Source organism: Amblyomma maculatum, chromosome 10 (assembly GCF_055883805.1).
Source record: "Amblyomma maculatum isolate TAMU_Amacu chromosome 10, ASM5588380v1, whole genome shotgun sequence".
NCBI lineage: Eukaryota > Metazoa > Arthropoda > Arachnida > Ixodida > Ixodidae > Amblyomma > Amblyomma maculatum.
The window spans coordinates 64,031,131-64,052,864 of NC_139353.1; the positions used below are offsets into that span (position 1 = coordinate 64,031,131).

At 44.4% G+C, this 21,734-nt stretch overlaps 1 protein-coding gene across 1 annotated transcript in view; it reads right to left on the minus strand.

Annotated features, from left to right (window-relative positions):
- Window positions 1–1,094: 1,094 nt before the first annotated feature.
- LOC146176689 (uncharacterized) overlaps window positions 1,095–21,734 on the minus strand; it is a 181,386-nt gene continuing 160,746 nt past the window's right edge. The window contains exons 17-25 of the mRNA XM_084582925.1: window positions 21,033–21,275; window positions 18,065–18,319; window positions 15,818–16,132; window positions 12,236–12,437; window positions 11,155–11,297; window positions 9,091–9,301; window positions 8,171–8,319; window positions 4,287–4,498; window positions 1,095–3,201 (exon numbers count right to left, since the gene is read on the minus strand). Coding sequence (XP_084439051.1) covers window positions 3,151–3,201; window positions 4,287–4,498; window positions 8,171–8,319; window positions 9,091–9,301; window positions 11,155–11,297; window positions 12,236–12,437; window positions 15,818–16,132; window positions 18,065–18,319; window positions 21,033–21,275 — 1,781 coding nt within the window. The 3' untranslated portion in view covers window positions 1,095–3,150. The remainder of the gene's footprint in view (window positions 3,202–4,286; window positions 4,499–8,170; window positions 8,320–9,090; window positions 9,302–11,154; window positions 11,298–12,235; window positions 12,438–15,817; window positions 16,133–18,064; window positions 18,320–21,032; window positions 21,276–21,734) is intronic.

Consider the following 21,734-nt stretch of genomic DNA (forward strand, 5'->3'; position numbering starts at 1 on the left):
ACCCCCTTCTTGCACCTTTTTTTCCCACAACATCCTAACTAAGCACAATTGCTATTAACAACTAGTACCTTTGAGGAGTTAACATATTCCCATTTCTGTTCAGCAAAGGGTTTTTTGTTTTCTCGTTGGGAAGGCCGCACCGATTGTGGAAGCATTGTGTAAAATTGCCAGCCGCCGCGCAGGCTTGAGTCTCCAGTCTTAATTAACAATTATTACCAGTAGTCAACAGTTTTAGAGGATATGTTGTTAGGACAATCAGAATTCATTGCAACAACGTGCAAGGGTGTGATTACGCTCCACAACTTCGTGCGAAATGGAGTTTACTCTCATTCTCTATTTCTCATATATGAGGAATTATTTTCAATGCTGTAGCTATGATCCCGTGTCTTGACCGCCATCTTGAATCTGAAAGTTACGGGGAAACGGATGAGAAGCCGGCAAATGTAAGTAGCAAGAGCTAATGCCATTAAAATTTCTGCTAGAACATCATACGAAACGCAACCTTATGATGAAAGTCGTAGAAATGCTTTGCAGAAATAGGACCTTCACCCCTCATGTCAACAGCCTCTTCCAATATTTGTCCATAATTCTACCCCTTATTCCGCTTCTTACATGCAAATGAAAAATACCTGATTACAGAAGATCATGGCTGCTTTGACATTGCAAAAAAAGACAGTGCACACAATTCGCACTGAGCGAGAGTTCTGGGGCAGTTATGACGCGCGTGTGCATATTTAAGGATGCATTGGAAAATGAAAACAATGGGGACAGCGACACGCTTTAATTCAAAATCAATTAAAGAAATGGGAATATCAAAGCAAACCTTAAAGACATCAGGATGTAGTTAAGGACACCTGGTATCTAGTGACCATTCCAGCCAAAAATACTGCTTAAGTTTGCATGCAAAATTGGTGCGACGAATTTATGTTACTTTGACGTCCAACATTGCTATGCACTATAAGTAAAATCTGTAGAATATGATGAGCTGGAAGACTCATCATAAAATTAGGTTTTCATTGTTTAATTGGTCACATTTCTTAGCCCAAAATACAGCGTTGCTGAATGTACAAAGAAGAAAAACACTGCCACTTTGATCACACTATAAATTTATTGTACACATCCTACACATGTACATTTCTTCTCGCTTGAGAAAACACGTGAAGACCTGTACTCATCTCTTCTAATAGCTTTGATAACATTTCATATTTACAATCACAAATAACACTCACACAAACACACACCATTCAACATAGTCTTGGAAGAGCTGTGCTCCTTGTATAAACAATATTTGTAGTCGATGTGACTCGCTAACGTAACAAAAGAAATAGTTGAAACAATGCTTGTAGAAGGATTGTCTCTATCTGTCAAGAACAAGGACTAAAACCAAGGAAAACAAGCACTCTGTCAAACAAACAACACTGGGGAATGTCAAACGACAGGTCACATCACATTGTCACAGCCCTTCGTTAACCTTAATCCTAAACACACTCTGTATGGCATTTCAACAAGAGCCAAAGCCTGGCTAGCTCTCAAATAAAATTAAGTATTGTAGTTGTGGAGGAACAAAGAACAAACCTTCATCGCACATGATCACTCGTCTTTCAAACAGCAATAAAGTGAAAAAAAAAAGAGAAAAAGAAATCTGGCTCAATTTCTGATTGACATGAATGTTAAGTGTTTTAGAAACTCTAAAATGCCTTGTGCCTACACAGTCATTGCGTCACATGGCTGATAAGTCGCATTTCATGGGATACATGCAACTGGCAGTGTACGAAGTTCACCAGCAACAAAAGTTCACCGGCCAAAAGAGGTCCACTGGACATATCTCAAGGCACTGGAGGTGGCAGTGGTTGACAAAGTTGAAAGCAGGAAGAAATGGTTTCATATCTAATTGTCAACTTCATGATGTATTCACAAATTTTTTTATGTAGCACGGATACATTGAAAGGCTTTTCTTCAATAGCACAGTTTGCTATAGGTTCAGTTAAATTCTAATGACATCTTGTATGCTCTTGAAAGGAGAAATTAGGAAAAATGCACTGCTGTAATAATTAGCATCTCTAATGACATCTTGTCTGCTCTTGAAAGGAAGAAATTAGGCACAATACACTACTGTAATAATTAGCATCGATGGGAAATTGTGCTGCATATATGTACAAAGTCAAAGGTAAAGAAGAGAAGAAAATTACATTTCTTTTGTCATCCAGTCCCACAAGTGACGTTTGTATGAGAAAGTGGCTACCTATTGCTTAGTTTACCACATTCTGAACAAGCAACCAAAGAGTGGTGTTCTATATAAGCAAGTATTATGGTTTCAATGACATTACTAAAAAACAACCTCCAGCTTGGACATGACACTTTGATCTGTTGTGTGCCAGCCGTCCAACAAAATTCATCAAATGAGTTCCTGTAGTCAGTGCTTCAAGTTTTAATAAGAAACATAGAAAACAGTGTGTTCCTGCTCACAAAATAAGGCTGTCATCATCTTTCAAGTAGAAAGCTAGTCACAAACGTACAATTCTGGTTTACCCACATCTACTGCTTTGATGAAATCTGTCACATCAAAGAAAAGAGTTTGTACAATTAAGGTATGCAAGAGCAACCTGCTTCAAGTCTAGTTTAAGAAAGTTGGTCAATTGCAGAAAAACAAAGTAACGACATATGACTAACAATAAAACTTAGTTGAAATGTATTTGAATATGCTGACATGCATTAAATCACTGCCCAAATTGACACCCCTCATTAGATGCTTAAAGAATGAATTTGAGCATGAAAACAGCAGCTCTTGAGAAGAGTTCACCAACATATAATCCAGGATTTTTTAATAGTCCTAATCACATCTAAGTGGGAAAAACTTGAATGTTTTAACAGGCAGGCACCATGCGCACCACACCCTACAAAACTGCAAAAGAAGTCTTCGCTGTCATATTTAAAGAAAATAGCAGCAAGATGAAATCATGTTTTGTTACTTGCAGTGTATATTTGTTTCTTAAAGAAGCAAGAACACGCAAGACATCACCCTTGCTGCTGTTGTATGTACACAATGGGTCAGAAATTATGAACAATAATAGTATATATATATTTATATGTATGTACTAGTGCTATATTACAGTAACGCTCAGCGTGAAGACTATGTTTCTAGTTGCGCAGTCATGCTTGCACATTGCCGTTCTTCTCCTCTGGTTTTTCTCCATCGTAAGTCTGTAAAACAAGATAGAAAACACAGCAAAATCATTACTTTGGACCTGTAAAGTATGTACCCATACCCACAAATGTTTTAGGACGAAGGAAGCAAAGAAAACGCTATAATTATCAAGCCGTTTTAAGGAGCCACCTCATCTGCACTGCACATAAGTAACTATGTACTGAGAATAGTACTAAGCTCATAGCTACATGCTTAGACTGCGAATAAATTAACTTCCTCGAGCGACCATGCACCAAAAGCTTCTGTAAGTGCCTTAAAATATACAGTCGAAATTGCAATTACATCCTCACACCTTCTCATCAAAAGCACAAATTAACCCCTCTACTGTTTAGGCCAAGTTACCCGGATTTGCCTGTACAGTTGCATATTTGCACAGTCGATATAACAAATCAATAAGTTGACTGCTGAGCATGGATTTTCATTTTAAAAGCACGCACTAGTCTGTTAGGCACTCTGTAAGTGAAGTCTGGTCACGTAACGTTATTAGAGAATTAGTTTCGCGCCACCGCTTACCCCAACCCCCTACCATTGCCGCGCGCCGGCGTTGGCACGTGCGCTGACTGGCCCTCGCGTGCCGAATCTGCCGGCATATAACAGGAACATGACACCATCTGTCGTCGTCAGAGTGATCTGCGCATGCGTACTAACGCTCGCGCAGTACTGGTAGGCGGTAGCGGTAAGCGCTAAGCTTAATGTCTCTATTATTCTCTGACACCAAATATATTGTTGAATGTTAGTAAACTGCAGTACGGAAAAAAAAACAATGTCGTCTGCTGGAAAATAATGTTCACATTATGGTTGAGAAATATTAATGAGTACCTTAATTGTGATTGCATGCAACGCTGGAAGCTGAGCTAAGACTTTCCAAGAACTTTTCAAAAGTTGCGAACCCTACAGCTTAAAATGATGCGAAACCGACAGGTGGCAAAACCACCATGAGCGTTCTTGAAACACTCAAAACCTAACTATTTCTTACTGCCTTTTATTAACAGGTTTCAAAAGTAAGATTTATAGTGAACGGGGAAAAATACGCGCAGAAAAGGGCCGCTGTAGATTCGCCCAGAGGCGAGCGACTGCGTACCTTGTAGGTCGGATTGTCATAAGCGGACTCCGACGGGTTCCGGGTGATGGGAGCCTTCGCCGTGGACTGCCGCCTTAGCAGAAGCACTAGCACGACGGCGAAAGCCAGTCCTGCCACTGCCGCCACAATGGCGACCACGATCAGGGCAATGTAGTACGCCTCGGCGGTGCTGGTGTCCTGATGCACACTGTGGAGCGCTACGGCTTTGCTGTCTGCAACGAGATAAGAAGAAAGCAGGACAGGAGCCCATATTTTAAGACAGACGTTGGATATGTCCTATGCAAACACCACCAAAAAAAGATCGGAAAGGTTCAGTTTTTCTTTGTTCTACTTTCTGCTACTATTGACAGCAGTAGGTCCTCAGTTGGCTTACTATTGACTCTATCGTGAATAACTTTGAACCGCGTTCATTCCTGTTGCAGTTGTGTGTACTTCACGGGTCACGTAAGCACCCGAGAGTAGAAATGTTCATAACTTATGATCAACATTTGTCGCCCAACCACTTATCAGAGACATACCAAAGAAGCTGCACCGCGAACCATCTGTGTTTGGTTGGACCGCGGAAAAAACATTTAGGAAATCTAGTCCACTTTATTTACGCCTACCAAACCTCCATTTCGATCGTTTTCTAGCTTCCTTCCACGAAGTGCATCAGTCACTGTCTTTAATACTATGAGGTTCATAGGATAGACTGTACAGATTTTACTAACACTACCCTTGAATCCATTCATTATCCGTCACAATCCCCTAATTTCTGCGCCCATTTTCAAATTTAGCGCCATTATATAATTAATTTCTTAAGGCCACGTGATCTTAACGACGTCACAGGTTCTGACGAATAACGGAAGTTCGTGGTGAAGAATGCGAGCTTGTACCACCGATAACTGCTTAAACGTTATCGCATAAATATGGCTGCCTTCTTTGAATTCACGAAGCCCTGATAATCAGCGCGTTAGTCTCAGATTGCTTCTCAACAATGGTCGTGGGTCTGGGACCCCCGAGATCCCGGTCCAGAATCGCAGTGTCCGAAGTTTAGAGAACGAAAACTGCTGCAGATATGCTGAAATGCATGCTATCAAGGAATAAGTACTACGCTGCCGTTTCTCAAAATAATAGCTGAAGTGAAAGTTGCGGTTTTCCTGACTCTAACCACTCTTAACCCCAAATCGCCTAACTGAAGCCCGCTTAAGTCAGAATGGGGTACTGGGAAGTAATTTTGCACTAGTTTGTTTAAACGACGTGTTCGCTCAAGGCACATCATTGTATCCACGAACGTACCTAATTCCCGCCTTCAGCTGGGGGTCCTGCTCTCGCCTTGCGAAGCACGTCGGTTCTTATGCCCTTCGCTCTCAGATGGCGCCAGCAGGTTACAAAATGACCGCAGTTACTCGACTCGTGCTTTTGGCAGAACTGTTGTCCCGACCGCGCTTTTAAAAACAACTTTCCAAAGTATTGAGCGGAATTGAAAGCATGATTGCAATCATCTCGAGACTCTTGCTCCATGGAAATTGACGACACATTTTTGCAAAGCTTGGCAGTGCAAAGAGGCAGGCAGCAGCGACTGAATGTGAGTCATAGGAAGTGCTGTTGCTAAACAATACCGAGGACAACTCCGTCAAATTGTTGTTATCAGTAAAAGTTTATTCTTTGTTTCTTTCTGGCAATGCTGACGTTTGCTACAGCAAGGTCTGTATTCCGAGTTTGCGTCGTTTCCAGAATTGTTATCGCCCTCACTTCGAATCGCTTGACTGGTACAACCACCAGAACTGGATGTCAGTTCAGTTGCCGCAGTTTCCGATTCCGACGTTTCCACTAATCCGATGAGGACGAAACTGGCGGGAACGACACCTCTGAAAACTACGCAAATTGTAATGCGAAGCCGGAAGACACGCATTTCTTGACAAAATTGAATTTTAAAATCTTCCAGCCATCGCCGCAAACTCGTGACGTCCTTACCATTAGCTTCGTTTCGAAGTGAATGGCGATGTAGCGCAGCCTCCGAGATCCGTGGTTGAAGGTGTTTACGCACGCATCTCACTTCAGGAATTTGCCAACGATCGCGGCCTCTCTTTTCTATTCTTTTCTGCCTTATAATAATCCGTTTTCGAAGAGTGCTATTGCTGTAATTGGAATTCGGTGCCCGATTGGAACCGCGGTACCTTATCAATCCTTCTATTATCATTGGTTTAGGCTGAGTGAAGGCTAATCTATGTATAGTTTCCTTTAACAGGTGGTAGCGCTCGTGTAAATGGTAACCGAATTCTTGAGAAGACCAGTTCACCACAGCGCGGCCACTTAAACACAGTTCGTGAAAACTGTTTGAACAAGGAAGCCTGCAATAAGGCGCTATGGTTTCTTGTCAGCTTATATGGGTTCATTTTCTTACCACAGTCAAAACTAGATTTAACGAAACCCGATTTAACGAAGATATTCCGATATAACGTAAGCCTCCCATATGGTCCAATGGTTTGAGTAATCGAAATAACGAAATAAATTTCACTATCTGTCCCGATTTAGCCAAATGTTTGTTGAAAAATGAAGGTCAAAAATTATATTTGTTTTCTATTTTGTTTAAAATGCCCAAACATCCATTGACTGCGAGCCAAAAGGTAACATCGTGGAGAAACTTCGTCCCCCTTTTGCCAAACTGCGCGGTGCAAGACGGAAGATTTATTGATCTGAATTCGAGGGATATTGCAAACGGTAAAAAGCCTGCCCGTCGACCCGGTGTCGCGTGCGACACCGCTGCCGACACCGGGTAAAGTTTTGGATGCCCTTGATCTGTTGCTACAGTCCGCCGGAGGACGACACAAAAAAAGCGTGCAGTTCTTGCTTAAAACCTACAAGCAAGCAAATATCAGCGACTTGTAGTCCCTTGGCATCATTCTTGCCGACATACAATTTTCGATGCTTCTTTTTCTACACGCTAGCAATCAGTGTCATTCGTCTACGCTAGCCGCAATTTCAATGTAGCAACGTAGCATGGTGGGCAATTACTCCTATTACATTTCAGACGGCGTAACAGTAAACTTCCCTGGTTCTTCGTATAAGTTGCGCTGTTGCGTCCTTTCAAAACGCAATATCATTTTAATCGAGATTACGCTACGAAATTATGATGCCGTAGTACTTCCTTGACACCACTACCCCATATAAAAATCGATTTATCCGACTAAATGACCGAGGAATGCCTTCCTCAATTTAACGAAGATCCCGATATAGCAATATAACACGCAGCGTCTCTCAACTTCGCTGAATCGAGCACTTTAAAAGGCGACAGTGCACGAGTGTAGTTTCCCTACTCAGCAAAAATTTATTGGTTTAAACTTTGCGACTGCGTTGACACCTGTCGAGCGGCACAAAGCGCATTTGTTGGTGGCCGTAACTGCATAAACAAAGAAAACTTTCTCCCGCCACTGAACTCAAGGTCCTAATGTAAATACCAAAAAGTACTTCGTAACAGCCGTTTGCGAGTGTAGTCCGATAAATGTTATGCTTAAATGTTGCTGAATGAAAGTAAAGCATTAGTCGTCATCATAATGTTCTTGCGAGAATGATGGTCGGCAGCGACGCCTGTATTTGATTTCTCAGCAGTTTCCGGTTTATAAAAGAAGCTCTTTGTCATTACAGTTTAGAAACATGTCGACAATTCCAAGCTTGACTTTAAACTAACATTCTTTTTAAACAGCTTTAAAACAACGGCTTCCAAAGCGACAACTAGTTGGAACAAAATATCAGTATACTTTTGGCCAAAGCATATTCCTATATAAGACCCTCGAGCCATCGAACAAGAGCACGAAAGCTCGTACTCTCTGCGGCAATGTGTATCGGTCAGACAGTGAAAGCAGCATGCTCTAGCGCACCTCAGGGCAGCACGGGCACCTCACCTTCGATTTCATTCGACTCTGTCGTGGTGCTCGTAGTTGTCGACGTGGTTGTCGTCGTAGGCGGGGGACCCGGTTTGGTGTGGAAGTCGAGAATGTTGGACGTTGTCGTCTTGCCGTTGGTCAGGTAGGCATCTACCCAGACCTTGTACCTGTCGAGGTTAAATAAATGCATTTAACATATGCTAGCCTCTAACGGCAAACGCAGGCACTTTCACGCCTCCAATAGTGGTAGGTTCATGTAAAATCCAGCTCGTATAAAAAACAAAAAGAACAGAAAGCGCCTACTGATGCATTTTTATCAGAAAACTTTGCGATTAACATCTCATTTCCAGATTCAAGAGAGCTACTATGTAATCAGTGCGAATGACCGAAAGGAGTACTGCTATTCTTCGCTCCAGTTAGTTTTCTAGCCTTTATGGCGATGTCCAGGATTGGACTACAACTACCATGGCGTTAGGCCCTTGTCATTTATTATTCGGCTAGCGGTTAGCTGGATAACTAAACGGCGTACATAATACGTCACTGAAAGCCCATTTTGTGCAACGATGTGAAATTATCGCCGACAAAAAGCTGCCGTAAAAGAATGCGACAGGTTTTGACACTTAAGAGATGCGCTGCAGATTTTGGCGCTCTGCACACTTGGTAACTACGAATTAATATTGCTTAGGCTCATCTTCAACAACCAGCACTCTGCGACCAGTCACGATGTCGTACTCGAATGCAAGGCTTGCATGAAAACATTGAAATTACTCCAAAGGTGAATCAAGATAGAATTCGATTCATGTCGAGTTACACATTGCCTTGAGGCTCTTGCGCAAACTTTTGCTCGCTTTGCTGACTGTCAATAGATTCTTTGCCATCGATCGTTGCTTCAAACTCTGCGTATTTACACTGTCAGACATTTCTTCAATCAGGCTTACCTCTGGCCAGGCTTGAGGTTCTCAAGCAAGATTTTGGGCTCCTTGAGAAGCATGAACTGCTGTACGTGCTCCGCGGCCGCTTCACTCTTGTACATGACGCTGAACACGTGCACGTACTTAGTGATGGGCTCCGGTATACCGTCCAGCACCAAGGAGGCAGAGTACTGCTCGGTCCTCTTCACGTTGACGATCATCTCGAACTGGTACTCGTCTGCACAAATGCCACAGAGGAGCGCTGATGAGTGATGGCGTACCGAGTCTACCTTACAGGCTTCGGCGGATAGAGTTCGCAGTGGGTAAGAAATTACGCCATGAAAGAACAGATACCTGACAAACTGCAGAAATAAAGCTGAAGCGACGTTAGAATGAAGTAAGAGCCAGCAAAGGTTAACTACGATCGAGCTGCCGTGGCATTCTGAACGAAGCAGTAAGGAAAAAGCGTTGGTTCGTTAAATCCTAGCACCTTTTTCCAGGCAATAAAAAGATTTCAACGCCGCTGGACCGCATGTGGAGCAAAAGGGGCTGCGGAACCAGAGTACTGGGCTGCGAAGCCGATCGCCGGGAGCTGCGTTTCAATGGAAACGAAACGGAAAGACACCCGTGTGCTGTGCGATATCAGTGCACGTTTAAGATCACAAATGGTCGAAATTACTCTGTTCCAGGCAGAATCTGCTTTCATGCCCTGCGCATGCGATGCCGGCAGACGCTTTCCTGCTCTACTCGGTCAGCTCTCCGCGGCGACGCACATGCGCAGTGTGGAAACTGCCCTTCTTTCTACGCCGGCGCGGAACACTTTTGGAACAGCGCGGCTGGCTGTCATGGTTACGGCGCATGCGCAGTAGCGGCTCCTGCTAGGCACGGCGACCTTGGCTTCACGTGGCATAGTGAAGCCTTTGCTTTAAAATTCTTGAGGTTCAACTATCCTTGGACCCTTCACGAGAGCAAGCCAACGCTGCAGCCGTAGTCAGTGCTGCCGCATTCATCCTTGCAAGCTTCCGCGCTTGGTAAGCTCCTCGGCAACAAGCTAGTCTGGCCTTTAGTTGTTCGTGGTCTCGGCGGCATGTTTGGCACGGCTACGTTCTCCTTTGGCGATAGTGTCTTCCTCTATGCCACATAGTCTCTTTTCCTCGCGCCGCCTTGTGGATTTGGTCCAAACTACGTTCGCAGGCCTCGCCAGCATTCGCCCAAATGGTGATGTGTACGGCGTATTTATCTTTTAAAGATTGCATGAAGGAGTGGCGCTGATGGAACCTCGTGAAGACGACATTGTTCACAGCACAGCGCGAGGGTATGCAGTTTGAACTTGATGAAGACGACCAAGTTTGTGTACAGCGCGAGTGTGCAGCACTTTTACGCGAAACGCAATCGACTGCGGCGAAAGTTTAGCCTTCTCGTTCCAGAGCCAGGAAAGCTGATCTGTTCGTTCTGGAGCGGTTTCGAAGACTAGTGACGGCAATGTTTTTGCAGCGCAGCTGTGAACACTCATAGCGAGGCGCAGATGAAGCTAGCACGTGCGTAGTACCTAGCTTTAGCAGACATGACCTTGGAAAATGACAGTTATAGACATTGCACTGTAAAAAACACCGCTGTCTACAGCAAAGAGGCGGTCACTTTTCTTTGGCATCAATATAGGAGAAGATATGTTCCACAGCTGCACAGTTTTCCGAACAGACAAAGAAGCCTGTAATAACTGATCCCAACCGAAACTCCTGAGAAATTCCCTTGAACTTAATATTCCTTCAGCGTCGTAAGCTTCCTCCGCAGGTTTCAAGCCCGCGCCCATTGATAACAAAAACACCATGTCAACTCACATACATGAAGCTATGCCGTCACACTGCCAATGCTGTTAACTGGAAGAAATTGCCTCCTGCTTCGGCACCAGCACTTACGAAGGAGCGTCGCAAACTAGCTTATTTTCTAAGTACTTATATAACGTCCTTTGCTGATACAGGTTTACCACCGAAAGAAGCGAAAGCACGGAAAGCTACCAATGACTTTTCAACCGTGCGAAGTACACAGATCAGTTGCAGAGCTGTGCAGGAGGAACTACAGACAGCCACTAACCTTTGGGCATGGGAGCGGTCCTCATTTCCACGTGCTGTGCTGACTCGATGCGGGTCGGGAGGCCCTCCGGCACAGCAAACTGCATATCGATCAGGTACGACGAGCTGGGCTCCAGATCTTGAATAAGGTACGATGTCCGATCCCTGCGAGTGTTGGCACGACGCCGCCAGGTCAGCAATGATAATGGAACAGCGCCGGGAGGCGACACGGGGCGCAGATGAGATGGCACAAGTCAATAACTCTTCGCGAAAGAGATACCTCGAGCTCCCGCGCGAATGGGATGCAATAAGATGGGTATGTTTGCACAGACCACGGTAATGAGAGTGGGAGAATCTATTTATTTGCCGTTTCGTGCTGACGACTGCAAACAAGCCATATAATCGTCTCGATAAAAGCCTTGTGACATTTTTTTACTTTTAAACCTTTCAGGTTTTCGTCCGCAAACAATTAAAATGCCTCATGGGCTTCTTGCTGAGCTAGGACTTACGCGCTATTGTTCGCATCCAGCTGTCCTTGCTAAATGCACAAAAAAATATCAATTTAGCTTTTTTTGCTGTCTGTTAATGTGCTAACGTTCTTGAGTGTGTTTATTTTCTACTGTACATTAAGACAGCAATTGCGTCCCTGTTCTTGTAATGAGTGTTTGCGTACTTTTATTTAATGCATCTGCAAGAGACCGCTTGATGATATCGAATTAAAAATCATTCACTCACCTTGCAAGAAACCAACTACTGATAATTTTCGCTGCATTCAGTGGTTAGCTTTTGCAAGGTGATTAGTATTTCGTTAGTTCTAGGCTGATTAATCTATTCTTAGGGTATTTTCGAATTTAGGTTTTGGTCTGATTACGTGCATTAACTATGCCCAGTCAGGCTTTCAATAACTCCTTTTTCGGCTCCTTGCTAACCCAAACAATGTACATTCGATTACCTCTCGTCTCACCCAGCGAAATCACTCCAAGCACGTGCAGCAACTTTTTACTTACAAGGAATGAGCATTTTAAACCTCACGTCGCCTGCATGTCATATGTCACGGCATACTGAAGACCTGGTAATAAGTACAATCATGAATGAATACTGACCTGTGGATCATGGGTGTCGTCTTCCACGGAGCGTGGTCCTGCCCGGCGAGCTTGTAGCGAATCTGCAGGCCATCCACATATTTCTTCTCGCGAGTATCCAGTGGCCTCCAGGACACCTTGGCCGTGTGCGGGTCGATGCTGTTCACCGCCATCATCATGTCCAGAAGGAGCAGCGGAGGAACCGTAGTCGTAGTGGTCGGCTCTATCGCGCAACAAAAACAAAGCGGCGAGTCGGAATATTGAGATTGATAAATTGCCTAATGACGCCACAATATATGCGATGTTTTCTGTCAATAGATCATGTCAGATACATGTACACACGATGGAAGTAAGAACTGACACTTTTTGTGCGAGACAGCGCTGTCGAGATTACCAGGAGTATAGGGAAGCGTCAAGTTAGCGCCGAGCGTGCTCGTTAATGTTCCTTGGTTCGAAATACGACATGCGGATAGAATTAATTTCAGTGCCTTCAGTTTCATTCTTAACGCCACTTTTATCATCAGCAGTGAAAATCCAGATCGCTAGTCCGAATGGCTAGTACAATGAAACTTACACGCAGCAAGTGAAAATCATCACTTTGCAAGTCTGTGAGATTATGCGAGAGTGTGCTTCGCTTCATCTTCAGCACACCTCTCTGGAGTAGCCTACCATGTAGAGTATATGTCTGACATCTTTGGGTGCTAGTAAAGACTGTACCCTGCACTTACGAACTGAGCAATGCTGCTTGTATAGTTTTTCGCCCGTTAGTGGGAAAATGACACTTGATCTAGGTCTGATGTAACTGTTGTTCAGCGACCTGAAATACACTAGTCAGTGACGAAATGTCAACATATCAGGAGCAACACATTGTCCCTGTATTTCCTCAATTAAAGTTCAACAATACCTTGCAAGATACACACGCTGCTTTCAAGGCTTGCATGTCAAATATGACCAAAGGTCCTAGTCTTCGATTAGGACAGTTTACCAAGAACTATTCAAAAAATACAGCTGATAGAAATGTTCCTTGCGTTCGGGGAATTCTCAATTATCGCATCACATTGACATGAAATATTGGTCCAGTGTTCCTCAAATGCGATCTTCGGGGTCCGCGGAACCCATGGTCACATAAAAAGGAAAGGCCTAGCGCTAGCTATGGCATGGCTAGACATTTTTGCAGTGTTAAACGTGCGAAAATTCAAAGCTAATTTCAGTTTCTGAAAGCGAATGAAATGCTATGGGTGCGGAAACGGAGAGCACGTGCGATAGAGAGGGAGCATCTACAGCGTTTGTTGATGCCGGCATTGGTGAAATTTGATCTCTGGATGCACTGCTGGACGAGGCTGCAACGAAAAGCATCTCGGGTGTACAATGAGAGAGAGGCACCGTCTTGGGAGGAGTCGAGGTCCTTCTAGCGGCCTGCATGCCGGCGCCAACGCGTCACCTCTTCCACACGTCCTCTGCAGGCCATGGCGCGTTGGCCTGTCTAGTGTATGTTTTAGAGGCCGGGTTAGACTTGTCTCAATCCCTATTGCATGACCTGCTGCGGGAACTGCCACAGCCGTCCGCACGAGATCGCCCCCTCTGCTCCACCTCAGGTCTCAACGGGTTCCTTACCACTTCCACTGGCCCACGAAGAGTCCCCGACACATCCACGGCTGAAAACGACTGCATTAGATTGCAACGCTAGAGCACATAAAAGGGATACAAATTTGGCAGTCTGCGGTCTAGTTACCGTCGAGGGTCGTATTCCTCTGTGGCCCACAGCACTACAGCACAAGACCCTCCCATGGCCTTTCGGTTCTGAACTTGCTGAGCCGCCATGGAGTGATGCATACCTTCGATTATAGCGCAAGGGTAAAAATTCGTGCTATTTCCGTAGCTTCAACGAAACCATACTCTCTATTGGTCGCGAGGATATACGAGGGCGCCATTTCTCGATAGCGCCCATGTGATGATGGACGGGTTTCACATTTGGCGATCTCCTACTTTGAAGCAAATCTCAGGAAACTGTGTTTTTAGCTTTCTGGTCCGATTTACAGTCGATTCGAATCAATAAATGGAGTCTTTAATTGAAAGAACACCCCAAGGAGCAGACGAGATATCGCGTAAAAATACGGCGAGTTTTGACCGCCACCAAAACTGCTGCGACTGAAATTCGGTTCCCACCATTCCACCCATGCGTTCTGAAGCAGCTGCACCAACAGTCACAGAAATTGCTTAAGTTAAGCTTAACGTAGAATTCGCGATGTGGGCGCAGAGCTCCCAACTCATGACATTCTAAGAACAAATAAGCCTATAAAGGAGTAAAAAGGAAATAAGGTGTCATCTGACACACTCTCTTGTAAGGGCATGACATTCTTTCCCAGCCCTGAGATATATTTAGCGCCTAAATGTAGAGAATGCTATGCTTTGGCAACAGAAGCATATTCCTTCCTTTAACTAGTTTTATGTAATCAGCAATTAAAGAGGCATTTTCACCGATGCACCAGAAGCTTTGATGCCAGCAATCAGAGGACATTGTAACCTTAGTTAAAACCTTCGTAATTGCTAAAACTTTACCAATTTTTATTCGAGAATCTGTTATCGCTGCCGATCGTATCTATACCGTATTTCTAGTGATAAAATATAGCCCAGGGTTTGGGCAGCATGCCCTGATAATAATCGAGAGTGTAGAAGAGGACATGTTACTCCCTTTTTACTCCCTTATAGGCTTATTCGTGTTTAGTATGCAATTATAGCAAGAATCAAAATCGGAACTGTAGTTTGCAGATTGTGCCGGCAGACACGGCGCCATTTGACAGCTCCCTGAACTATTTGAAGTAAGCAAGTAAGGATGATTTCAGGTCTTGAACGAGAGAAAGCAACCATTAAATATTTTAACCGCAGAGATGCGTTTCCTTGCCAGCATTACAGGCATTGGTTGCTTCTTCCTAGACAATTTGGCGATTACTCTATGTTTGAATTCTTTCTCCCTGTGCTGCATGCGTAGAAGTGTGCGCTGGCCTTTTTGGCCTTCCTCTGTGTAAATAACTATGATAGAGATGAAAATTGAACTTGCACTGAGCTTAATACTAATAAGTAGTAATAAACCACTGCTTTAAAAGGAAAAACGCGCGCCGCTTTTTCTGAGGTGATATAGGATCCTAATATGCGACGCATCAGCTCGCTAAGACGAAAAGAATATACGAAATCACGTGAGACGTGTGCCTAATTACAATACAAATGTACCTCCAGATTTACCGCAGGGGAACAAGCAATGATCGTAACGAATTCGCAGCGCCTACGGTGAGTCCACTACAAGAAAAGTAAATCTCCAGAATTCTGATCGGTAACAAGATCTCGATGCGCCCGTGCGGCGAGCATGGGGGGCCATCAAGACACTGCAGGTAAAAGCCTGAGAAACAGGCCGCAGTTTCTACACAGCTCCCAGACAGTTCCGTGATTTCAGCTGCATCGCTTGCTTATTGCATAAAGTTTGCTTATCGGACCCTTCCCAAAAGGAACAGGCTCCCTTAAATTTGCGGCTGGGGCTGCTCGCACAGCCCGAATCCTAACATCCGTCCAGTATATTAACTGAAACCACATTTTGACGCGCGCACTCACCGGGAGGCATGGTGAGCTTGAAGACCTGGCTTTCTGGGCCAGACTGCAGGGAGTCAATAATGATCTGGATCTGGAAGAAGTAGGTGGTGTCCGGACGTAAGCTGGACAGGTAGTACTCGATGTTGGCCGTGTCGAACAGCCGCTTGGGCCGCGCGAACTTCTGTGTGCTCCAGGTCTCGCGCGGTGTCAACGGGTCTGTGGTGAAGTGCAACTCGGCGTGGCCCACAAGACCGATCAGAATGTTGGCCAGGGTGAAGCGGACACGGATCGTGGTGGAGTTCACAGCTACGACGCTCACGTTCTGCAGCTCTTTGCCTGGTTGTTGGAGGAGCGAGAAATCGCGGATTTAAAAATATGCACTGGACACAGGGCATAAGCGTCTCTATTTAAAAACCAGAAATCTGGAAGAATTTATGCCTAATCATTCTCCTCACAGCGCACAAAGACGAGACAAAAGACAAAGGTTGTACACAAATAGCCTTACAATCCTAGTGAAAAAACCCTACGAGTCACAATAACCTCATACAAATTTCTCATACTAAACTCATACTAAACTCGGACGAATCTCATACCATCTAATACAGATATCATACAGCGTATGAGAGATATATGAGATTGTATGAGATTTGTATGAGTTTAGTATGAGAAATATATATAAGGTTATTGTGACTCATACGGTTTTTTTGCTAGGGAATAAGGTTGCACACGCGTTTGTGCAACCTTAACTTTTTGTTCAGTTTATGTGTGGGCAAAATGCTCTATAGTATTATCAGAGAAAACATCAAAGCACGTAATAATAAAACCACTGTGAGATAAAACAGTCAAAGTCATTTATAGAAGCTAAATTCAAGCTTTGGTTCCGGCCGATTGGTCCGAAGCATCAATCAATTGCCGGCACAAAAATGACGTGGACACAGCAGACATAATGCGTGGGACTAGGCTCTGGCCCAGTTATTTTACTCTTTTGCGCTATCAAAAATTAATTTATGCACAGAAACTGTCCACGTGGAAGGCTTAAAAGCAATGCAGGGTGCCCATTCCTATCAAAGGGTGCCTCGAAGGCTCAAAAAACACCCCTGCGAGCAGCGGTAGAATTACAGAATGTAATAAGGCTAAACTTTAACTAATCTGCCAGATGTGTTTCTGTTATTATCTGAAACAGTCCTTCCTGCCTATCAGAGCGATAATCGTTCACTATTCGCTGACCCGGCTTATATCACGTTAATATTTTCCAGTAATGTTAATGACGCAACAGATGTTTGGTTTGGGCTAGTTGGTAGCAGTGCTTTGAAAACACAGCGCAGATAAAGACAAAGACAAGCGCCTGTCTTGTCTACATCTGTGTCTCCTTGTCTTTATTTGCGCCATGTTTTCAAGAAAATGCTAATGATTTTTCTTGCTTTTAAACTTTTTTGTTTCTTTATATTTACGAAGTTTGTAATATGCACATCGTTTGATTTCTCCAGCACGCTTTTTCAAAGTTCATTACAGCAATACAAATACTATATTTATGCATAATAGCGCAAGATAGCTGCATTCCTGTTTCGCAATTTTCCTTCTAGTTCAGTGTGCTTGCGATATTGCATGCATATCTTTAGTATAAATGCAGTTTGGTAAAGTTACTTGCATTTTGTTGAATGAGCTACCACAAGTATTTTATTCACAGATGTATGGAACAGGTGATCATTATTTGAAAAGGAAAATTCAGTGTGTGACTCTACTTGTGTGCTGGTTTGTGCATTCATGTCAGGCAGCAAGATAATGTAAGCAATATAGGGAAGGTTCCTCAATATTTTTGGAAGCCACTCGTTCTCCTCGAGAAGAGGACTCAGACCCTGCATGCTCAAGCATTATTTATATCGATTGGGACCCCTTTCCTAAGACCGCCTATCCATACAGCTGAAGTTACATTGGCGACACGTCTATCTGGTCAGCGTAAAATGTAGGCGTTCATCGTTAAATTACACTCACAATGATATTGCTTATCGCCAGAGAAAGTCCCTTGTACAAGAAAACTGAAAATTTCGCTGGTTTAAACGGGTACAACATCGTTTGAACAATGCCCAGGAAACAAAGATGCAGAGAAGAGGCGGAAGAGATACACAGCTGTCACTTGAATAAAACCTGCAGGGGTTTTATAAACCGAAAAATAAAACAGATTTCGGAAGGGAGAAACAAATTAGGAGCAAAGCGCGCAGCCAAGCAGCGAGCATAAACTGCGCATGCGTGTGCGTCCAAGTCCTTTACCTGGCTGCGTGGGACTACAGACAATGTAGGGGCAGACGCCGGGATCGTTGGGCGTGACGACCACGGGCCGCGGACACTGCGGGTTCGGCTTTTGGAAGCGCTCGGGGATGGGCGGGCACGTGGAGGTGCACTCGGCCTCGGCGCCGACACCCGTGGTGCGCGGCTTGCACGTGCACTGACGCCGCACCGAGCCCTTCACCACCTCCCACTGCTCGTGCAGCTTGTAGCGCTCCCCGTGGAACAGGCAGTGCACCGCTACACGCGCGCACGGTGGGAGTGGGAGGAGGGCCCACTTTTAGAACATCGCGGGTTTAGGCTGCCAAGGGTATTGGTTGCAGATGGTTGAAGCCGCTGGTTATATAATGTTAGGTTTATTGTCGCACATTATGCTAAGATTTATTAACAGCCAAATACACAGCCGTGTTATTGCTGCTGGCAATATGAATTAGATTGAGTATGCAGAAAGTCTCTTGTGCCGTCAGCAGTTAAGGGGAGATGTGTCAGCATGAGAGAAGTTTCCTGGAACTAATGAGTATTGTGAGGCTCCTAACTGTGACAAGCAAAAGCTGTTTTTTTTTCCTACTGTCATTGTCCCAGTTGTTCAGGATAACGTGTTTTGCACGAGCGGGGGACCTCTTTAAACGAGTTAATATGCTGCTAATTCAGATCACTCGTCAGCATAGTGGACACAACCAAGAAGAATGTGATTTGAAGGCAGACTCCTGCCTTTTGAGGCAGAGTTTATTCGTGTTGTTTCAAAAAGTACTGTAGGCGCTATGAAAACCCTCTGGCACTGACAGTGTTCATCAATCGACTGTATTTAAAAAAATACAGTCGATTGATGTCTTTCAGAGAAAGTGAGTGTAATGACATTAAGCAGTTATTGAAATTTTGGAGATCGCTTATGCGAACTGTGCCAAGAGGCCTTCCCGGTTTATTTTTGAAATGCGAGCAAAAACGTGAATTTTTGGGTTTTATTTTCTTTTGTCTTTCAAAACGCTTCGTTAAGCACGTTTTCAATTTCGCGCGCAAGTTTATAAAATATTACATCAGTGCTTCAACCATATGCAACAAGTTTAGAGCAACATTTAGCCTTGCAAAAGCTGCTTCCCGATGCGAATGCTTAGGATCTAAGCATTACAGCTTGCTGCCTGTGATGCATTGATTTCACAGGAGTTGAGATGCAAAGGGTCAACTTTGGCCCATTTGCTTTGTTCGGGACATTTGAGCCGCTTCTGCTCGTTTAAAAGCAGATAGCTGTCGGAGAACAAGTTTCATTCGAACTAAAGGCTCTGTGAGCTCACTAGAGCAGATTATAAGTATACATTAATATATCGTTAATCGAAAGTCGAGATATCTCCCACAAAAAGCCCCGAGCTTTTTGTAACAGATGTGGTGTTTTGTGTATCATTACCGCAATCCTGTTTAGTGACATGGGGCGAAAGTTATCGGTAAGCAGCTTTTGCAAGAATCTTAACAATAGATTTTATTATCGCTACAAACTCGTCTAGTCGAGTTGAGTCGGCATGCATAACTTTTAGCGCTTAGTTAGATGTTAGTCGCGACTCGATAGAAGGCCGGTTTAGTATCGACATTTGAGACCATGGGAAGCTGCCAATCCACTGTGGTTTAGGCTTATGCTTAAAAAAGCGTAATGTCAAAAATTGGAACGTAAAATTGAAGCCGCGCCCTCGAAAAGCGGTGTCTAGTGAAAGCCACGGTAATACCGCCGGTCTCCTTCTTAACAAGCACACCTCGGGTGCCTTTAGTCAGCAGAAGAAACTTGAACGCTGTCTTAACCAGAAAAACAATACTGAGCTATAGCCGGATACAGCTTAAAAAACACAACTGCTAACTGAGTTACTACACGCGGCGTGCGTATTACTCCGCTAAACCGTAAACAAACAAGTTTGGTGAATTTGACTGTGCCTAAGAAGACAAAGGTATCCTAGTTTTTGAGTTGATAACCTGGTCTGATGCTCAGGTTTATATTTAGGTAGCTGCAAACGTTTTAACAACGAAATATTTTCTGCTGCGGATGAATTTTTTGTGACGATTACTGCAGAGATGTATCCGGCCATGGATTTCAATAACGTCAGCTATTTCTATGCAAATCGGAAAAAGATGGAACAAGGCTTCTCATGCGCCGCTTGCACCACACATTACATAAGCGTATCATCGAATCGCGACATTGCAGAACCCTGTGACCATAGCTTCTTGAGTGGCGCAGCAAAGACGAGGCCAGGACATTTCATAGCGTGCATCGCTAGTTTGAATAAAATTAGGTCGAGGTACGACACGCGAGAACCTCGTCAGCCTCGCCAGAGATTGAAAAGGTGGCAGCGGCCCGCAGCCCGCCATTGACTTGTATTTTACGTCACGTTACCCTGTGCTAGATAAAACTGCGATAAAAAAAATGCAGATGCGTGACACATGCGGAGTTTCAGGGCTTTGTGAAATCCGATTGAGAAATACGCCAAGAGATGAGGCATTCTCTGCTCTTGGCACGTATGGTCTTTTATAACGTCACAGTGCGTCTCAAAGAAGAAAGCCATCGCGTCGACTGAGACATCTATGGAGCGTCCCTGGACAGAGTGCCTATATGTGCGGTTAAGATGTTAGTTGTGCAAATTTAAGCCTGCACCGCAAGGCGGCGAGATATTTTCGGCAAGACGATGTGGAAATCATACGGCTCTGCGCAGCTGAAACTTTTAACAGACTAACGCTGACCAAGCAGATCGCAGTCCACACGTCCATGCTATTGTGTGTTGTTGAGAATGTTATGTTGGAAAACCAGATTTTAAAAAACGAGTCTTTACACAAGGTACTTGTCGACGAAAGCGATATGAATAGCCCCGAGAGACCTCTTCTTTAGGATCGGTTAAAGCGATCAGAAACGACATGCAGACGCAGAATACGCAGTCACGCCAGCTCAGTGCAACGCGCCAAACACGTGCTTGGAACTCACCAGGCTTCTCAGGTTCCCGGCACATCCAGTGAGTGCAGCACTCGTCGCCAGGCAGATGTCCCCTATAAGCTTGGGCAGGGTGGCACGGAAGGGTGGGCGGTGGCGAGCTGTTCAGGGGCGGACAACGATTCTCGCACGACACATTGCCGTTGACACAGACGCAGCGCTTTCCACAGTCTAGCATCTCCTGCGGGATCTGCTGGAAGTTGCGGAACTTGACGCCGTTGAAAAGGCAGGATCCGTCTAAATAAGGAAGCAAAACGGGGTAGAAAAACCACCCATTGAAGTTGAAATAAACTCACTTTTTTCACTGGCATACGATTTCAAACGCTTCAAGTTTTTTCGTTACGAACGCAAACATAACTGAAGGCTTGGGATTTATGCTTTAGTTGAGAGCAGCAAGAATTTTTTTTCTTCACACATTCACGCAATGAATCACCTTTTGGTGAAGCAAGAGCGAACTACTGGAAACATAACCGACAAAGCCAAGCCAACGAAACTTGCAGTGACTAACTGGGGAGAATTTCGACGTTAACTTGAATTATGTTGACCTACCATGGTGATAACCAAGACCTTTCCGTGCTAGTACTTTACATACTCACAAAACTCGCGTGATTTTCCGACGCACTTTTAAACAGAAAGATTACGCCAAACGTCATACTTGTGGCTCCTTTGGTGACTTGGCAGGTTTGGTGACTTCCC